Here is a 15113-nt window from a genome sequence, read left to right on the forward strand (position 1 = left end):
AAAACATCAGTCCAGAGTAGTTTCCTTGAATATTGGCCTTTTTGAAGATTCTAAGTCCTTAAGGAAAGCAAAGTGGTCTTGGAGAGGAATGCAGAGGGTCAAATCAAACATTTTCAAAATATTGACTGAGCTAGAGTACCCAGTAATAACACATCACTTAGCTGTTAATTTTGAGGTTTTCTAGGCAGTTGCCAGAGGCTTGGATCATTTTACCTTGTAGCCCTTGACAGATTTGCCCTGCAATAAGTTTTATATCAAAACTCACAAATTTCTACCAGTGGGTGAGAAAACTATGTGACTTTAATGAAGTAACTTTATCGTCTGATAATTTTGTTCATCAAACTATGCTTGTGACTATAGAATAGGTCCAGATAGAATGACAACAATGATTGGACCTCTCCAAACAGACATACAGCTGGATGACGATCGAATGATTTTTAAATGTTTTAAATTTCATTTATCAAATCAAACCTCAGAAATCGCCGTTAAACTCACAGAAAACCTGACACCATGCATCCTCTAGTTTAAATTCAACGTGAAGTTCTATTGACCCATGGAAATGAACATGCTATTTTCATAACTTTATTACTTTGGTGATGACTTCATGGCATGAAATGTCACCTTGTGCAAACAAGTCGCAGTTTACTTTTTTAATGATTGTGAACATGATTGAAAAAATTAATAAAGCAGGTGTGGCTATTATTGATTCAGCACCAAAACAGCTTCACTTGATAGTTTTTATTGTTGCTTTCTGATTTTAAACATAACTTGAAACAAAAGATTATATCAAGGGCCAAAATGAAACATTGACCCCCCTCACAAACCGTGAACTGAAGCGAGAAACAACACAATGACAATCATCAGGACAGCAAGGGTTAATTTATAGACGTCGCTTCTTTAACATGTAGAGATTACAAAAGTGCATAAAAGCACCTGCTACTAGTTAGGATGATAATGTTGTCTTATCCCGTGTTAGGATACTTTGCTATCATCATCATCTCTCCATTCCAGTCAATCTGTGCCCATAAATTGGGCAACATATCACAAAAGTCGACAGAAAGAATCACCGACAGCCTAGATAAATAGTAATGAATTCCTCATCATGGACTTGTTGAGGAATAACTTGTTAGATATGCGCCACGCTGGTAGTTATAATAACAGTTTGGTGTTGCGCCTGCGAGTGAATTTGATACATGCTCGTTAGCAATAACTGATTGCGTTATGAAAGAGATGGCACTAATAAACTATGTCTCGTTTTATCATTGACCAGTGTCATAATAGCAAGTCACATCTATCAATTAAGTCGGTACCGCTGAAGAATTTAGATATGACTCTCCTATGCCGAACATGCAATCCTTTTGACATTGTTCATTAATAAGAGCTTATTATATGACAACCGGAATGACTATCGCAGAATGAACTAGCGGTGGCAATTTTCTCGATTAGAAAAAATTTCACTGCTGTTTGTGTATGGTGTTCCTTCAACAGCTTTTGTAGTTTGATTGCCATGAGGAATAACTCAAAACTGGGTGGAATTGGAGAACTTGTATTCTACCATGAAATGATCTAGATGCTGAGCCTTCCCTTTGCGTCGCAGGGTTGCTTGAGGGCCCTACAATTCCCGATACCCCTGACAGAGATTTAGCGATATGTTATGTTTAACGAGACACATAGACTTTTTTAAGCTGTTCTAATGAGTATTTAGTTCCATTGTTTTGTAGTACCTTTGTTTGAAGAGACAAAAATCATTTTTGTTGAAACAATGTTGTGCCAAAATTAACTGAAAATAGGATTGGGTTCGGTGACAATTAAAGTGGCCTTCTCCCACTTTGATGTAAACATTCCCGTGAATTACTTTTGTGGGCTGTGACAATGTACCCACTACTTCCTGTTGTGCATTCTTTCGAAAATAAGCACTGTTGATCTAATATGACCCCTGTTGTGATGGAAATGCATAACAACACATCCTTCAGTGGTACACAGAGAGAAATTCTGTGGCATTGAATAGCTGGTTTTAAACTTTTTAGGACAAAGTCACCACCAGAAGGCCCAGATCAAGAACTGTTTAACTTTTGGTGACATCTATCTTGAGCACTAAAAACTAAGATAATCTTTTATAATAAACTTTTTGTCCTGTCCTGGCTCAATTTGTTGGGACTTCCTTCCCCTGCCACACCCCACTTAAACTGAGATAAGTCATTGTCAACTCAAGCAGTTATGGCTTCCTTGAATGGGATCAGCTGTCCGAGTTATGACCCAAACCGCCAAGGATAGCAATGAAGCATGATTCATCGATCTATGAAGAGGCAGTCACCGACAGGTGAAGACGCAATCATGACCATGTATTGTGAAATATGACCAGCATAATCAAGAAATTACAACTCGTCCCCTAAACAGGTTTCTTTCATTTCCAATTCAACTGAAGGAGTATGATATTGTAATAGCAAATTTATGGTCTAACATCTAATTTAGAGGTTTCTGAAAGTCCGAATCTTGTTTGTTTTGATTTCCATTGTCTATTGATAATGCAGCTAAGTCCACACATCCTGACAAGTCCTATTACCCTTCTTGATAAACCTACAATAAATGAAAACTAGCTGCTAACCTAAGCAAAGAAAAGAAACATAAATTTCCCAAACTTAATAAAAATTATCTACCAGCAGGTTAATAAAACGTCTTCATAGCTTTTAGCGCCAAGTAGCACTGAATTGGCAGCAAAACATGAAATCTTGATAAAGTTAATCTCGCATGATTAATGGCACCATTCACATTTTTTTTACGATTTTCTGCACGAAATTGGTTACATTTATTATGAGATTAGGTGAAGATCAAGACACACCAAACAAGAATAATGATGTCTTTCCAACAGTGACCTGATCAACCTAACCACATCACGTGACATTCACCAGAAACTCACAGAGTAAAGCTCAACCTTCACCTTGAACCCCTCTCTTGCGACCAATCAACAACGTTGTTTATTTCTTGTGTCAACAAACATCCATGTGGATAGGTTCCAAAAAAAATATGTCCGTCCCAACTTACACTCTTAGATAGAAATAAAGGTTTTTGAACTATAATTCTTTATAAACATCATAACATTATAACAACCAAGCGGGAAGAATGGACATACAGGAAAAATCAATGATTTAAATCAAAGATCAATTTCATTTCATGCATTAAGTTTGAAATTTAATCTGAACATTGCCACAGGTGACTTTTAAAGTTTTCAATTAAACCTCAATTCAATTTGTTAATTTCAAAATAATCTGTTGCCCAATCGTCATTGTGATGAAATTATCAACATGACTGAAAACATTTTCTCTTATCTCATTCATTATTCCAAGCTTTTGCATGAAAATGAGAGAGAAATATGTGTCTGTGATAGCGGACACCATCAGTGTGAAATGCTTCAGGCAAAACTGAATCTAACGATTTTGTTTTCAAATCATTCATCAGACAACTACAGGTTTAAACAGGATATGAGAATAGTCTTCACAAAGGCTGACCAGGGGGGATCTTCTAACAAATGTTTCATTTTTGTAAAAAAAATCCTGCGAAATATTATGATCTAGCTGTTTGAGGTCTAAAAGATAGAAAGTTTTCATGAACTATTTTTTCTTAACCAGAGTAAGATTCTTACTGTTCTTAGCAATGGATTCTCACAGGTGTTTAAGAAAGAGTGTCCGGAGTTTTCTTGTAGTTTCCTTGGATTAAATCTGGTTTAGAACAAGCCGTATAAACCCTCCAAATCAGTGGGATGATCAGGGAAGCCTCCAGCTGTTACCTTGGTGGCTGTAAATGTGAGATTTATGACAGCTATACCTGACTATCTAACATATATCAAACTCACATTTACATAATAATATCATTGATATTATCACTAACTTATTCTCAACGTGCAAAGACTTAACGACTCCAAACCCTCAATGAATTCAACAGATCTTTATGAATTCCACATCACATCACATCATGCTTTTAGTACACTGACCCAAAATTAACCAGTCCAAGAGCCAATACCAACCAAGTGATTACTGGTTTTGGCTGCAGACAAGAGTTTCTTTTGTCGCAAATATAGTAGCAATAACTGCAATATAAATCACTCGTTTGCATGGTCCTTTAGCGAATAACAATTGTGTAAATTCAAAATTCTTTCTGGGACAATATTCAATAAACTGATTCAATATAGGAATATAGTAGAATCGGCAATGTGGGAATCGAGTTCTCAAATCAAGATTTTTACAGATAAAACAGCTGGGTTTTTTTAAAGATGGTTTTAATAATAAATGTGATATTTCATGGTGAAGTGATTTAGTGCAAGACCCCTGAGAGGACTACAAGCATACAGAGTTAGTCATAGAATACTTGGGCAGGCCGACAATGAGAAATGAACAATAAGATTAAGAACCTGCCAACCACAAATTATTGTCCAAACACTCATAATCACCACACTAGTGGCATAAAAAACAATCTCATGTCACAGAGTGTAAACTCTAACAGGTTGTTATGGCATTGCCATGGTAACCTTTTTGAGACGATATTAAGCGGCAAAATCTACACCCAAGCAAGGATAAATGGCGCTAAGATCCAGTGTGTCAACTAGATTTTCATCCCGATATTGTTTTCAAGGGTTTACCCATGTCAATTTCAAGTAGAACTGCAGTTGTAATTTACAGCAATATGGTTTTGAGGGCTTCCACAGTATTGTTTCAAGCAAGGGAACATCTCAAACAAAGGATGCTTTCAGACACTTGGCAGGCTGATTACCAGCGCAATTGTGTAATGAAAATGAAGTATTTAGCATGTACAGGTGACAATGCAGATTAACCTCACAGATTGAAAGTCTGGTGTTAAACTTATACTTTGCACTCAATGCCCCAATTTGCTGATCGAGGTCCCATAGTTCAATTTCTCGAATCTGGCATTTGTCAGGATATTTTTTGGGGGGGATGAATGGCTTGAAGTGCACGAGACTGGTAACCCACTTTCGGCAAAATAGAGTTCTTGGTACTATTTTGTTGTCAGACTGCCCTCTATTGATTGAAGTCAACAGCACAGTTCAAATTGATCCATGGTGATTAAGTGAACTGTCTGACCCAGTAACTTTACAGAAACAAAAATTCATGCTGAATTTCTCGAAATGTGGGTTATCCGTTTCTTGCAAGCACAATGTTGATTTCAATACTTAGAACATATCAATCTGTGCAGTGAAATGGTCCCTTTATTTCATTTGGCATTATTTGCAAATAGAATGCAAAATGTAATGTAACACCACTGTGAAAGTGCTGTATTATGGAGCAGCCAGCAGTAACCTGAGCCGACCATTCTCGTCTGTGTCCGCTCTTCATTCTGCATCAGTCTCAGGTGAAGTGCTGTACTAATTATGAAAATATCAATACTCTCATCAATGGTGATCAATCATGTCACAGAATATTCAGTTTGCCTTTGTCTGTATTGCCTCGCAGTATTGCTTTGTTTCAATGAGTCTTGACACTTTGATGAATTCAACTGTTACTCAATCCTCAAATACTTTGTGAAGATTTATAAACATCTGAGAAAGGTGAGGAGGGACTCGAGTCAGTAGTCATCAAAGACTAGATTTCGAGTAGTGTCCGAACTTTGCCAAAATTTTGAATTCAACATGTACATGTACAAATGTAGATTGAAAACAGACATTTCGAACCATTATCTAAATTAATAGAAATAATAGATTGCTCAAATTAATGAGTACAGGTTAACAGTAACTCACAAGAATTTTATGATAACAGGAAGAATGGTTTATGGATAAGTGCCTTGCTTCTGCAGCAAATTCAAAGCCTGATTCTTTAATAGTCCTGAACATACTTTTATTAACTCATGTTTGAAGACAGACAAAAGCTAATGTCGTAATGACAAACGATAAAACTTGCATAAAATCCATCAGTTATTGTTTATAGGCAAAGATCTAACAAATTATGGCTGCAGCTTCGATAAAACTGCCAGCACATGTTCAGCTATTGTACTCTTTGCTAGGTGAAAGCTTTATGTGCGTCCTGCATGATTCGTAACATCATAAAAGATGAGTCAAACAGATTTGCAGTGCCATCTATGCTAAGATGAATGAATCATGTGAACAGAAATGATCTTACCAGCTTCAATGTAAAGTGGATGCCTTGTATGTCCTCCTATGCTTGGCGTTGGGCTTGACGTGTCACTGCTGACTGAAGCTCGGTGCACATTTTTCCCTGGCATTGCCACTGGACTAGAACGAGACTGATGAATCCTGGAAAGAACCAAGGTTTTTTTTGCAATACATCTCCAACCAGTCCTCTCAATTACACCAAGTACATGTACACACCGTTTAATGTTACCAAAATGATTAACGAGTCAAAAACAGAAGTTGTGAACTGTGAACACTACACTGTCCTAATTTGTAAGGTGTGAGAAGGTTAAGCCCCCATCCCCCGATTGATGGGGTTGAGTTTGGCAAGTTGACTCTACAGTTAACAACTCTTTCATGTAAATCAAGAGATGGCCCTCTATTAATCACAAACTGCAGAACCAGAATAGGATTCAACTCTTACCCTAGACTAAGCAGATCTACATCCTCAGACACAATATCCATTGTGGAGACCTGGTGTTGCTCGGGACTTTGAGAAAGTAGTGCGGAGGAATTCGATGAGAGGATTGTGGTATTCTGGGGTGTTTGAAATGTTTTGAAGGAAAACTGTGGTCCCATCCATAATCGCCTGTGAGGGCCGATATGAGTGACTATTTCTACCTGCAATTGAGGAAAACTTTAAGTAGGAAACGGATGTACAGACAACATTTACTCACTCAATCTAACAAACCAATGGTAAATGTTACAGGCTACATGACAGAGACCTATTATCAGCTCACAAAGGGATAGTGATGCCTGGAGTCTTCACTGAAGAAATCATACAGTCCTTTGATTGAGACTTTTTCTATCTACTGGGTACTCTCAATCTATGGACAGTCTTGTGCTGGTGACAAATGCTGTTGTCTGTTTTAAGTCGTCCTGGATTCCTTGTACCTGGTGCTTATGCCAGAGCAAGTGACAGACCAGACCTGAGCAGAAGCATAACCCACCTGTGAAAGCCATTGTTCATCCTGATCTGATTTTGAACTATGATCAGATGAAAGACTATCGTGGGATCCATATCTCGTCACTTGGTCATACCCTAATGGGTCTAAAATTAAAAAGAGTCGTCAGCGTCAAGTGTACATGTACACACAATATGAACAAGTCTAGAGGAGGCCATCGGTTTGTCAGGAGGCTTGCACTGGTAGTGTGGACCGAGTATGGAGAAACAGGAAAAAAGGTAAAGGGAAGTCTGGTTGTAGCCCCAGAAATAAGATCTAATTTTGTAAGTGGGCATCTGATATTGACTAATTGAGTGAACAGATATGCTCCTGGGGTTCTGTTTAATATTGAGTTACAAAACTGTTGCCCTGTTCGATGTCCAGTGTAAAAAGTTGATTGACTTGACGGGCCTGACTGGAGGATCAAGGCAATGGACGCTAATCGGAAGGAAGCAACCCAATTTTCAACATCCAAAGGACTAAATATGATGCTGTCATTGAATACTAAGAAATCTTTCAGGATGTCTTACCTTGTGCCACACCCTCATAAGCCATGATGAGAGGATTGTTGTTTGTCAGAGGAGGTTTGAACTCCACAGCAGTCACAGACCTGAAAGAAGTCAAAATAATTATTTCCAAATCTACATGTACAACTCAAGTCAAGCTTTTCTATAGCATTTAAAATTGACCAAGAAGAATCTCAAGAACTCTAAACCAACTGTCGCTCTAGCCCTCTTTTTAAGTTTCCACAACGAAAAGCCAACTGCTTACAATTACACCTCTTACAAGAGACATATCTGCCAGACACTAAATTACATACCTGATAAGTGTCCACTGTCCCTTGGGTGTTGCCGCTACTTCAATGGGTGAATCCTCGCTTATCTTGTCCTTATCTGCTGACATCTTAGCATGGGGATCGAGTACATATTCTACCAAGTTACCAGAACTGCTCATCACAAATAACGAATCCATGGCCACTTTCCTGTCCTTTTCACGAGTCACATTTGGGCTGCCAGCTGCCCAGAACCTACTAGCACTAAACACAGCAGCTACACAAACATTATCTGCACCATTAGAAGTCTGTCCGCTTGATTTCGTCTTCGTTGTCGTCCCTGTTACATTCGCTAGAGATCCAATTGATAAGGGTTGCCGAATCTGCACAAGAGGGTAAACTGTTGTTGGATGCGGATAAGGGGGCATCCGTGGGTTACCCATATTGTTCAATGTATTTTGATGATGCATCACTGCAGCATGGTGATCAAGAAAATGAGCTGAAACATAGGAGAGTAAAACATATCAAAGGAGACAAGTTAGGCTTCAGGTAAAACAGAAGGGGAATTCTGCCTCTAACTGAGAAAAGTGACATTACTGATATTTTTTTAAGAGATAGAATGAAACTACCCAAAAAAGTATCACCCAATTAAAGTTTTCCAACATAGTCAAGACAAACTTTTTAGAGCACCTGCCCTTACATGTACGCACCTGATGATCCTGGGCTGCTAGATAAGCCCACAGGACTGCTCCTTCCCTTGGGTCGAGACTCCATATCATCCAAACCAGCACTTTTGTGGAATCGACTGGCTCTGTTAACAACATGATTTGATGTGTGTGTCCGAACAGTTACAGGTCCTGCAAAGGTCAATGAAAGAGATTTTAAAGAATAGCCTTATCTAAGCACTAGAGATCTGTGACTGGACATCAGGTAGCCACACCAATATCGTCATGCAAACTGCCTGTAATTTTTCAACATAGTTGTCAGGTGAAGGGTTCTGACAGTACCCTGAAGTCTAGTACTTTAGGAAATGCCTACTAAAACAGGGATGTTATAATCAAAAACCTAACTTCTGTTCACAAGAATTGCACAGCTGCTGCATCTTGGATCTCGTCTTACCTCCATAGGGTGTAATGGGGAAGATATGAGTTGTCCCTCGTACTGAACTGACAGCTACCCATCTGCTGTCATGATGGAATGAAATGTCTTGTACCTAGGAAGCAAAACAAAACAGAATTATTCTAGGCTACAAAACATGGCCAGCTTGGTAGGTCTGAAGATACAAATCCCAAGGAAGGAAATTTACTAGACTTGTTAACTACCTTGGTTGCCAGCCCCCGAGGTTGCTCAGCATTATTGAAATTGAAACTGTTTTGGTTGTCACTATCTGACAATGATAAGCGCTCGACAACTGCAATGAATCTCTTACAGAAGTTTGTCAATGTGGAACCGAATTACATTACTTACGCAAGACAATCCAAAGTTTCCACAGAGAGTATATCATCATTAATATTATTGTTTCAAGATGTATCCGAACTGAACATTCATTTTATGCCCAATGTTAAGATGAGGATTATTCCCATCCCACGAACAACTAACCTTGGCGGTTGTGTCTCCTCTATGAAGGGTGTAGATGTGATGCACAGCTCCATGTGTTGAATTCCATGGATGCGCCATAATCTTGAACACGTGGAAGTTATGTCCAAGTCGACATGCTGTCAGTAACATTGTACCCGAGTTGTCAAATGCCATGGCTGCGATTGGCTCTGTAGCATGGGCAGTGAAATGGGCAATGAGTCCCTCACCCTCCCAGTCTGAGGACACATTGACCTGGAACAGGAGGGGTGGATAGTTTATAGATTCAATAAAGACACCTAGAACAACATTATGTGATATGTACACGTATCTCAAATCAAGTGTACTGTTGAATATATCTATTTTAACTTAGAAAAATAATCAACAGCTGCAGCAACATACACCTTTACAGTGCCATTCTTCAATACGCTACACCAAAGCAGAATGAGAATATCTCAAGTCAATTTAGATGAGAAGGCAAGCCAGTTGAGTCAATCAATATATGCAACCAATCTACTCTTAGACTCTGAACTTGTAAACAATAGTTATTCTATTTCATGCCGCATATAACGTACAACTTGACACTGCAAGCATACACTTAACAAATACCACACCAGCACCAAATAAACGATTCGGACCACAAACAAAAAGCAGCAAGCAACAAAAGTGAGCATAGAGAATTATCAGTGTGTGTCAGATTGAAAAGACATAAATGTCCAACTGAACTTCAATGTCCAACTGAACCTGAGCTTGGAGCTGCACTGACACAGCAGTGACTTTTGCCAATGAATGTGCTAGATATCAACTTTACCAGCTCTGACAATATTGGTACTCTTTTCACGTACTTTTAACAAATGCAATTAGTCACAAGATAGACTACTATATCATTCAGTCACTCAGCAAAAAGTCAGTTACAAGTATTGTGTCTACAAAGTTCTCATCTGTGTCAAAGGGTATGAGGCAGCCCCAACCTTACCCAAGCAACGAAAATATTAAATGTGAAAAAAAAGTGTACAAACTTAATCAAGCAATCCTTGTCATGTTTCTGTATTTTATAAGTCATGCACACCAAATAAAAAGATGGTAACATTACCTGGCCATCACCTACATTGACAATATCTAAAATAGTTACGATCCCTGGGGTATAATCGTTATCAGTCTGAGTTGGACCATCCTTCTTGACTTGTTGAGGTTTGCCTGTCATGCTGCTGACGACTGTCTCACCAAACATCGTCAGGCCTTTTGTTATTGTCTGAAATAGGAAGCAATCAATGAGCAAGGAAAATAACCATCATGTTGGAAAGGAGACTTCAGTGCTTAATGACAAATGTGAACAGAGGCAAAGGCAAGATGTTAACATATAAGATTTCGTCCAGGGTCTATTTTTTCAAAGTTGGATTGCAAGGACAATTATAGCAGTGCTATCATCCAAGAGGAATTCGTTTTCATTCTTCTAAAGCTGTCAGATCCAGTCTGACCACTTTCCAGTTGGAACAGCTTTAACATACCTTTGCTGCGCTGATGACTGTTGCAGCATAAGACTGGGCTCCATCCCCTGTCATGCCTCCAGATGACTGATGACATGATACCAACTGTAAATAGAAATGTACGAAAATTACTTGGATAAAGCTTATCCGTCGAAATATGGGACAGAGAACTACGGAGTACAGGCAAAACACATCTGTACAATACCATGGCACAGGTTAGAACTGTTGGTACATGTACCCCTAACTACAACAGACTTCAATCGCAAGAGGTTGAGAGGCCAGCGTGAGGCTTTTTCACAGAATCAGGTGTTTATCAACTCCACAGAATTTGCTCATTCTTTATATCTCGTCTACCAAACTTTATTGTACAGAATATCATCATTTACCTTTTTGTCAGCATAGGCAAGCCATCGATTTCCCAGTGCCACTGGGTTAGGGTTATACCCTGGAGAAGGATAACATGCTGAAAAGCAGTGGCAAAAATGTTTCAAATAGAAATTCTTGCACCAAAAGTTTCAACTATAAACAAGCAAGTCAATAGAATGCAAACGTATAAAGGCAATTATGCACTCATCAGAGAAACTCAACTCCTTAGTCTTTCTTTGCTGCACCCTACCATTGGTTCTTAAGATAGTCTAGATAGGTAGTCCAAATACTCCTATAGTTTTTTCAACCACAAACAGGCAGGGTAGGTAAGAAAACTGCACTATGGTCCACAAATTTGGGGGGGGGGGATTGCCTTCTCCCTGAGTGAAGAGTAGCTCAAACAGAATCTGTGTCGAATGCACATGCAATGTGGAGAAATTCCTTGATGGTCTCCAAGCTTCTATCCCTCCACGTAATGAGTTTAAATGTCGAGTCTAGACTTACTCGTGATAAAGAATCGCTGTTTGAACTGACAAGCATCAAATGCCGCTATCTTCTCCATGAAGCAAACCAAAATGATCCTACTGTTGCATTCAATGTTTGTCACATGTTTGTTCATGAAGGTGATGTTATGAACTTCATCCCCAGTTTTCATGGAGACAAACTTCACAGAGCAATAAGGTTGTCCAGCACTGAAAGAAAATTAGGAGAATGAACTGAAAAGTGAAAACTTTTTATCAGATTTTCATAGAGCAGCACCAGTGAAGACTTTCTGAATCAGTACCAGTACCCTTTCTTTAAAAAGTACCATGATAATAAAAGTAAATGGATTCATGGCAAGGGTGTTTGGTAGAGTTGGTAGAAACTGAGGTAAGCCAATCAATTTACTAGATGTCGGATAGCAGCGCAGTAGATACTGCAGCTCATATCTCCACGGACATACCTAGATGCATCAGATAGAGCTACCAACGGCCTCTTGTTGGAGAATGTATCTTGGGTGTCATCAAATACTGAAAAGATGATTTGTATAAGGTATAGTAATGCACTATTTGCATTCAACAAGGTTGTCGCAGTACGATTTCAACCAAGGTTTTGTGGGATATATATATTTTGGCCTTCATTCTGTTTAGTTGCCATACATACTGAAACACTAACATGACACCTCTCAAACTGAATATTATTATTAACTTTAATGTCATTATCTTTAAGATTAGAAACCTTACCTGGCTGGGGTGTTGGTAATACCCTCAACACCTTGACTGGTCCCTGCCTGAGAGACAACACTTCTTGGGCTTCACCACTTTCCTGCAACAAAATCAATCTGATAATGGAGAACCTGTGGGGCACAAATATTTAGACTTGGATCAACTGTTCATTGACTAGTAACCCTGGAAACACTTTAGCCTATCATTCATCCACATTAGACCTTAGTAATGAGCTATAACACTCTTCCAGGTAACCCTGGTAAGAAAATGTTATCATCCAAAAGCGGTTGAACTTGCAACTTGGCAAACAGGCCCCGGCCAAAGATGGAGACGTGATTCGAACTTATGTGTAACTGCTTTGAGTGCACAGCGATCCATGTAGAAGAAAAAATATTCCTAAACTATTTTCTGATTGAAACTTACAGGTAAAGTCCATATCTGTACCCCATTAGTATAGCCAATGATCAGTAGCAGGTTCAGGGCATTAGATCCTTCAACACCACTACCAGAAAGGGTATCTGACCCTTCTAAATGCTGGAACTTCACCCATTGCACCTTTTCTCTGTCATCAACCTTTTGTGTTCCAGAATACGCCTGAAATGGTGAAAACAAAATACCCTGGTTATCTAATAATCAACCACTTTTACAACAATTTATCAAATATAACACAATTCACAAATTTACAGATCTTGTGGTAACTATGCCACTCAATCATGTCCTCTGAATGGATTATATGAAAATAGGGCATCACCAGCATTGGTCAGAAAAAGTCATCAATTTACCTGTGGAACCACATCTTGGAAAAATCCAACAACACTTTCCAACACGGACTTGTCACTGAAAGCAGAAATGCATAGTTGGAAAATATTCAGTGACGAGTGATGTACAATGTATTCTGAATGAAAAGTCTTACACGAGAGCAGTACTGGTCACTGGTCAGTCAACATGATATTGGTACACAAAATTGTGGGGCAGTCGGGTATGCATAAGACAAAATGGGGGGGGGGGTGCAGTCAGGTACGCATAGGATAGTCGTCATTGTCATTTCACCATGGCGCTTCCCTGACCTTAGCCCGCCGGGCCCTTGCCAGGTGCCCCTCGTTAACAATGTCTGATTATGAAGTCGGACCCCTCTCCACCCTGATGTCCCGATTTTGACTTCACTTCAGAAATGTCAGCTGTTCTTCTACTCATTTATTTTCAGACTAGTTCAATGAACATATTGACATATGATGTTTGATGTCGCTTGCTGAGTTAATCATAGTCACTGAACCTAATTCTTGCGACAGTCGATTGAAATCGATACCTAGGCTATCCACCAACAGCCGGCGAATTGTCAATACTTTACTGTATGGTAGGGTACCTGGAAATATTTGGCTAAAATTTAGAATCCCCGATCGGAAATGACGTAGTTTGATCGCATTCAACTATAAATCCATTGAACAGTGGTGCTTGCTTCGATAGTCAACCGATGACCTTTTTTTGGGGTGTGATCGGGGATTCTAAACTCGTTCCAAATATTTGTGTCCTATGTTTTTGCCTTCGTCCTAATTTGATAATCGCAAAATTTATAAAAAAAATTGAAATTATGACCCTAACAGCGCCCCATAATACCAATAGGAATCTACAACAAATTTCAGGTCGCCATCAAAGGGTTTTTTTCGTTTAACCTGGGGGTACCAGAACCCGTTTGAGAACGTCTACTTATCATTTTAACTATTTGATGGTACTTTCAGGGTAAAGATAGGATAGTGACTGGTAAAATTTGTCCAGAAAAGTTTATTTCCGAATGCACTACGAAATGCACAGCAGTCTGCAAATGAAATGCCCGAACTGAACTCACCAAACTTGATGTGGGCGTACGACGGCCCCTCCGCTTCGTGAGCTTCTTCTAGGTGATTCTGCCGACATCCTCTTTATCTGAGGATTTGACAAATCACTAAATTTATTATTTTAATAATGTCTGATAGGGTGAAAACCGTGTAATTATCGACAAAAGTTGAACGCGCAAAAAAGATGTCTCGGTGACGTCACTTGTTATGATTTTTGGTACTATTTTATGCCGAGGGCGGCGCTGGCTGTAAGCAATCAGCTGAGCTAAAGGGAGCCAACTCTGCAAAAGTTGTCCCCACCCTTGTATTTATAAAATTGCTCTGTTGTGTGATCAGCTAAGGATTCAGCTCATCAGTCGTGGCTTCGCTGGTTATTGATAGTTGGACCCCAAATCCACGCCAGCGAACATATCAGTCTCTAAACTGTCCAGCAAAGTTTCCAGCAGAAACCGTTGTCATTCTTGATAGTCCAGAAGACATTCCTTGCCATAAAAAAATAATATGAGGAAGACTCGAGCCTTGATAGGGAGCTCTTCGTTAATAGGGCTGGTGAGCAAGAAGACTCAGGTTGGGGTGGGGGGGGGGATATAGTTAGGATGATGCCATCATGGCAGTTGACCCAATAGACGCTGTCGCAGTATAGAAAATAGGCGAGGAGAATGTGGGAAACTAAACACAACAGGATATGAGCATAATGATCCCAAGTCTGGTTCCATTTATCAAGAGATGGGGATGACCACGGCGTACATCACCTGCACATTGTGTACACAGTGCATGGGTGGTGTAAAGTGAAAGC

General features: G+C 39.4%; 1 protein-coding gene across 2 annotated transcripts in view; it reads right to left on the minus strand.

Moving 5' to 3' along the window:
* Nucleotides 1–14508, minus strand: part of LOC135502874 (BCAS3 microtubule associated cell migration factor-like) — a 29845-nt gene extending 15337 nt beyond the window's left edge. Inside the window, exons 1-17 of one of the 2 annotated variants that reach the window (XM_064796047.1) lie at nucleotides 14329–14508; nucleotides 13268–13322; nucleotides 12909–13079; nucleotides 12504–12585; nucleotides 12224–12290; nucleotides 11785–11972; nucleotides 11301–11377; nucleotides 10936–11019; nucleotides 10536–10679; nucleotides 9452–9682; nucleotides 8972–9065; nucleotides 8563–8709; nucleotides 7901–8351; nucleotides 7611–7690; nucleotides 7087–7187; nucleotides 6561–6757; nucleotides 6126–6259 (exon numbers count right to left, since the gene is read on the minus strand). In XM_064796047.1, the coding sequence (XP_064652117.1) occupies nucleotides 6126–6259; nucleotides 6561–6757; nucleotides 7087–7187; nucleotides 7611–7690; nucleotides 7901–8351; nucleotides 8563–8709; nucleotides 8972–9065; nucleotides 9452–9682; nucleotides 10536–10679; nucleotides 10936–11019; nucleotides 11301–11377; nucleotides 11785–11972; nucleotides 12224–12290; nucleotides 12504–12585; nucleotides 12909–13079; nucleotides 13268–13322; nucleotides 14329–14396 (2371 nt within the window). In that variant the 5' untranslated portion in view covers nucleotides 14397–14508. Of the gene's footprint in view, nucleotides 1–6125; nucleotides 6260–6560; nucleotides 6758–7086; nucleotides 7188–7610; nucleotides 7691–7900; nucleotides 8352–8562; nucleotides 8710–8971; nucleotides 9066–9451; nucleotides 9683–10520; nucleotides 10680–10935; nucleotides 11020–11300; nucleotides 11378–11784; nucleotides 11973–12223; nucleotides 12291–12503; nucleotides 12586–12908; nucleotides 13080–13267; nucleotides 13323–14328 lie in introns of both variants that reach the window. The other variant, XM_064796038.1, reaches the window with a different exon arrangement.
* Between the last annotated feature and the right edge of the window lie 605 nt (nucleotides 14509–15113).

Source organism: Lineus longissimus, chromosome 2 (genome assembly GCF_910592395.1).
Source record: "Lineus longissimus chromosome 2, tnLinLong1.2, whole genome shotgun sequence".
Taxonomy (NCBI): Eukaryota; Metazoa; Nemertea; class Pilidiophora; order Heteronemertea; family Lineidae; genus Lineus; species Lineus longissimus.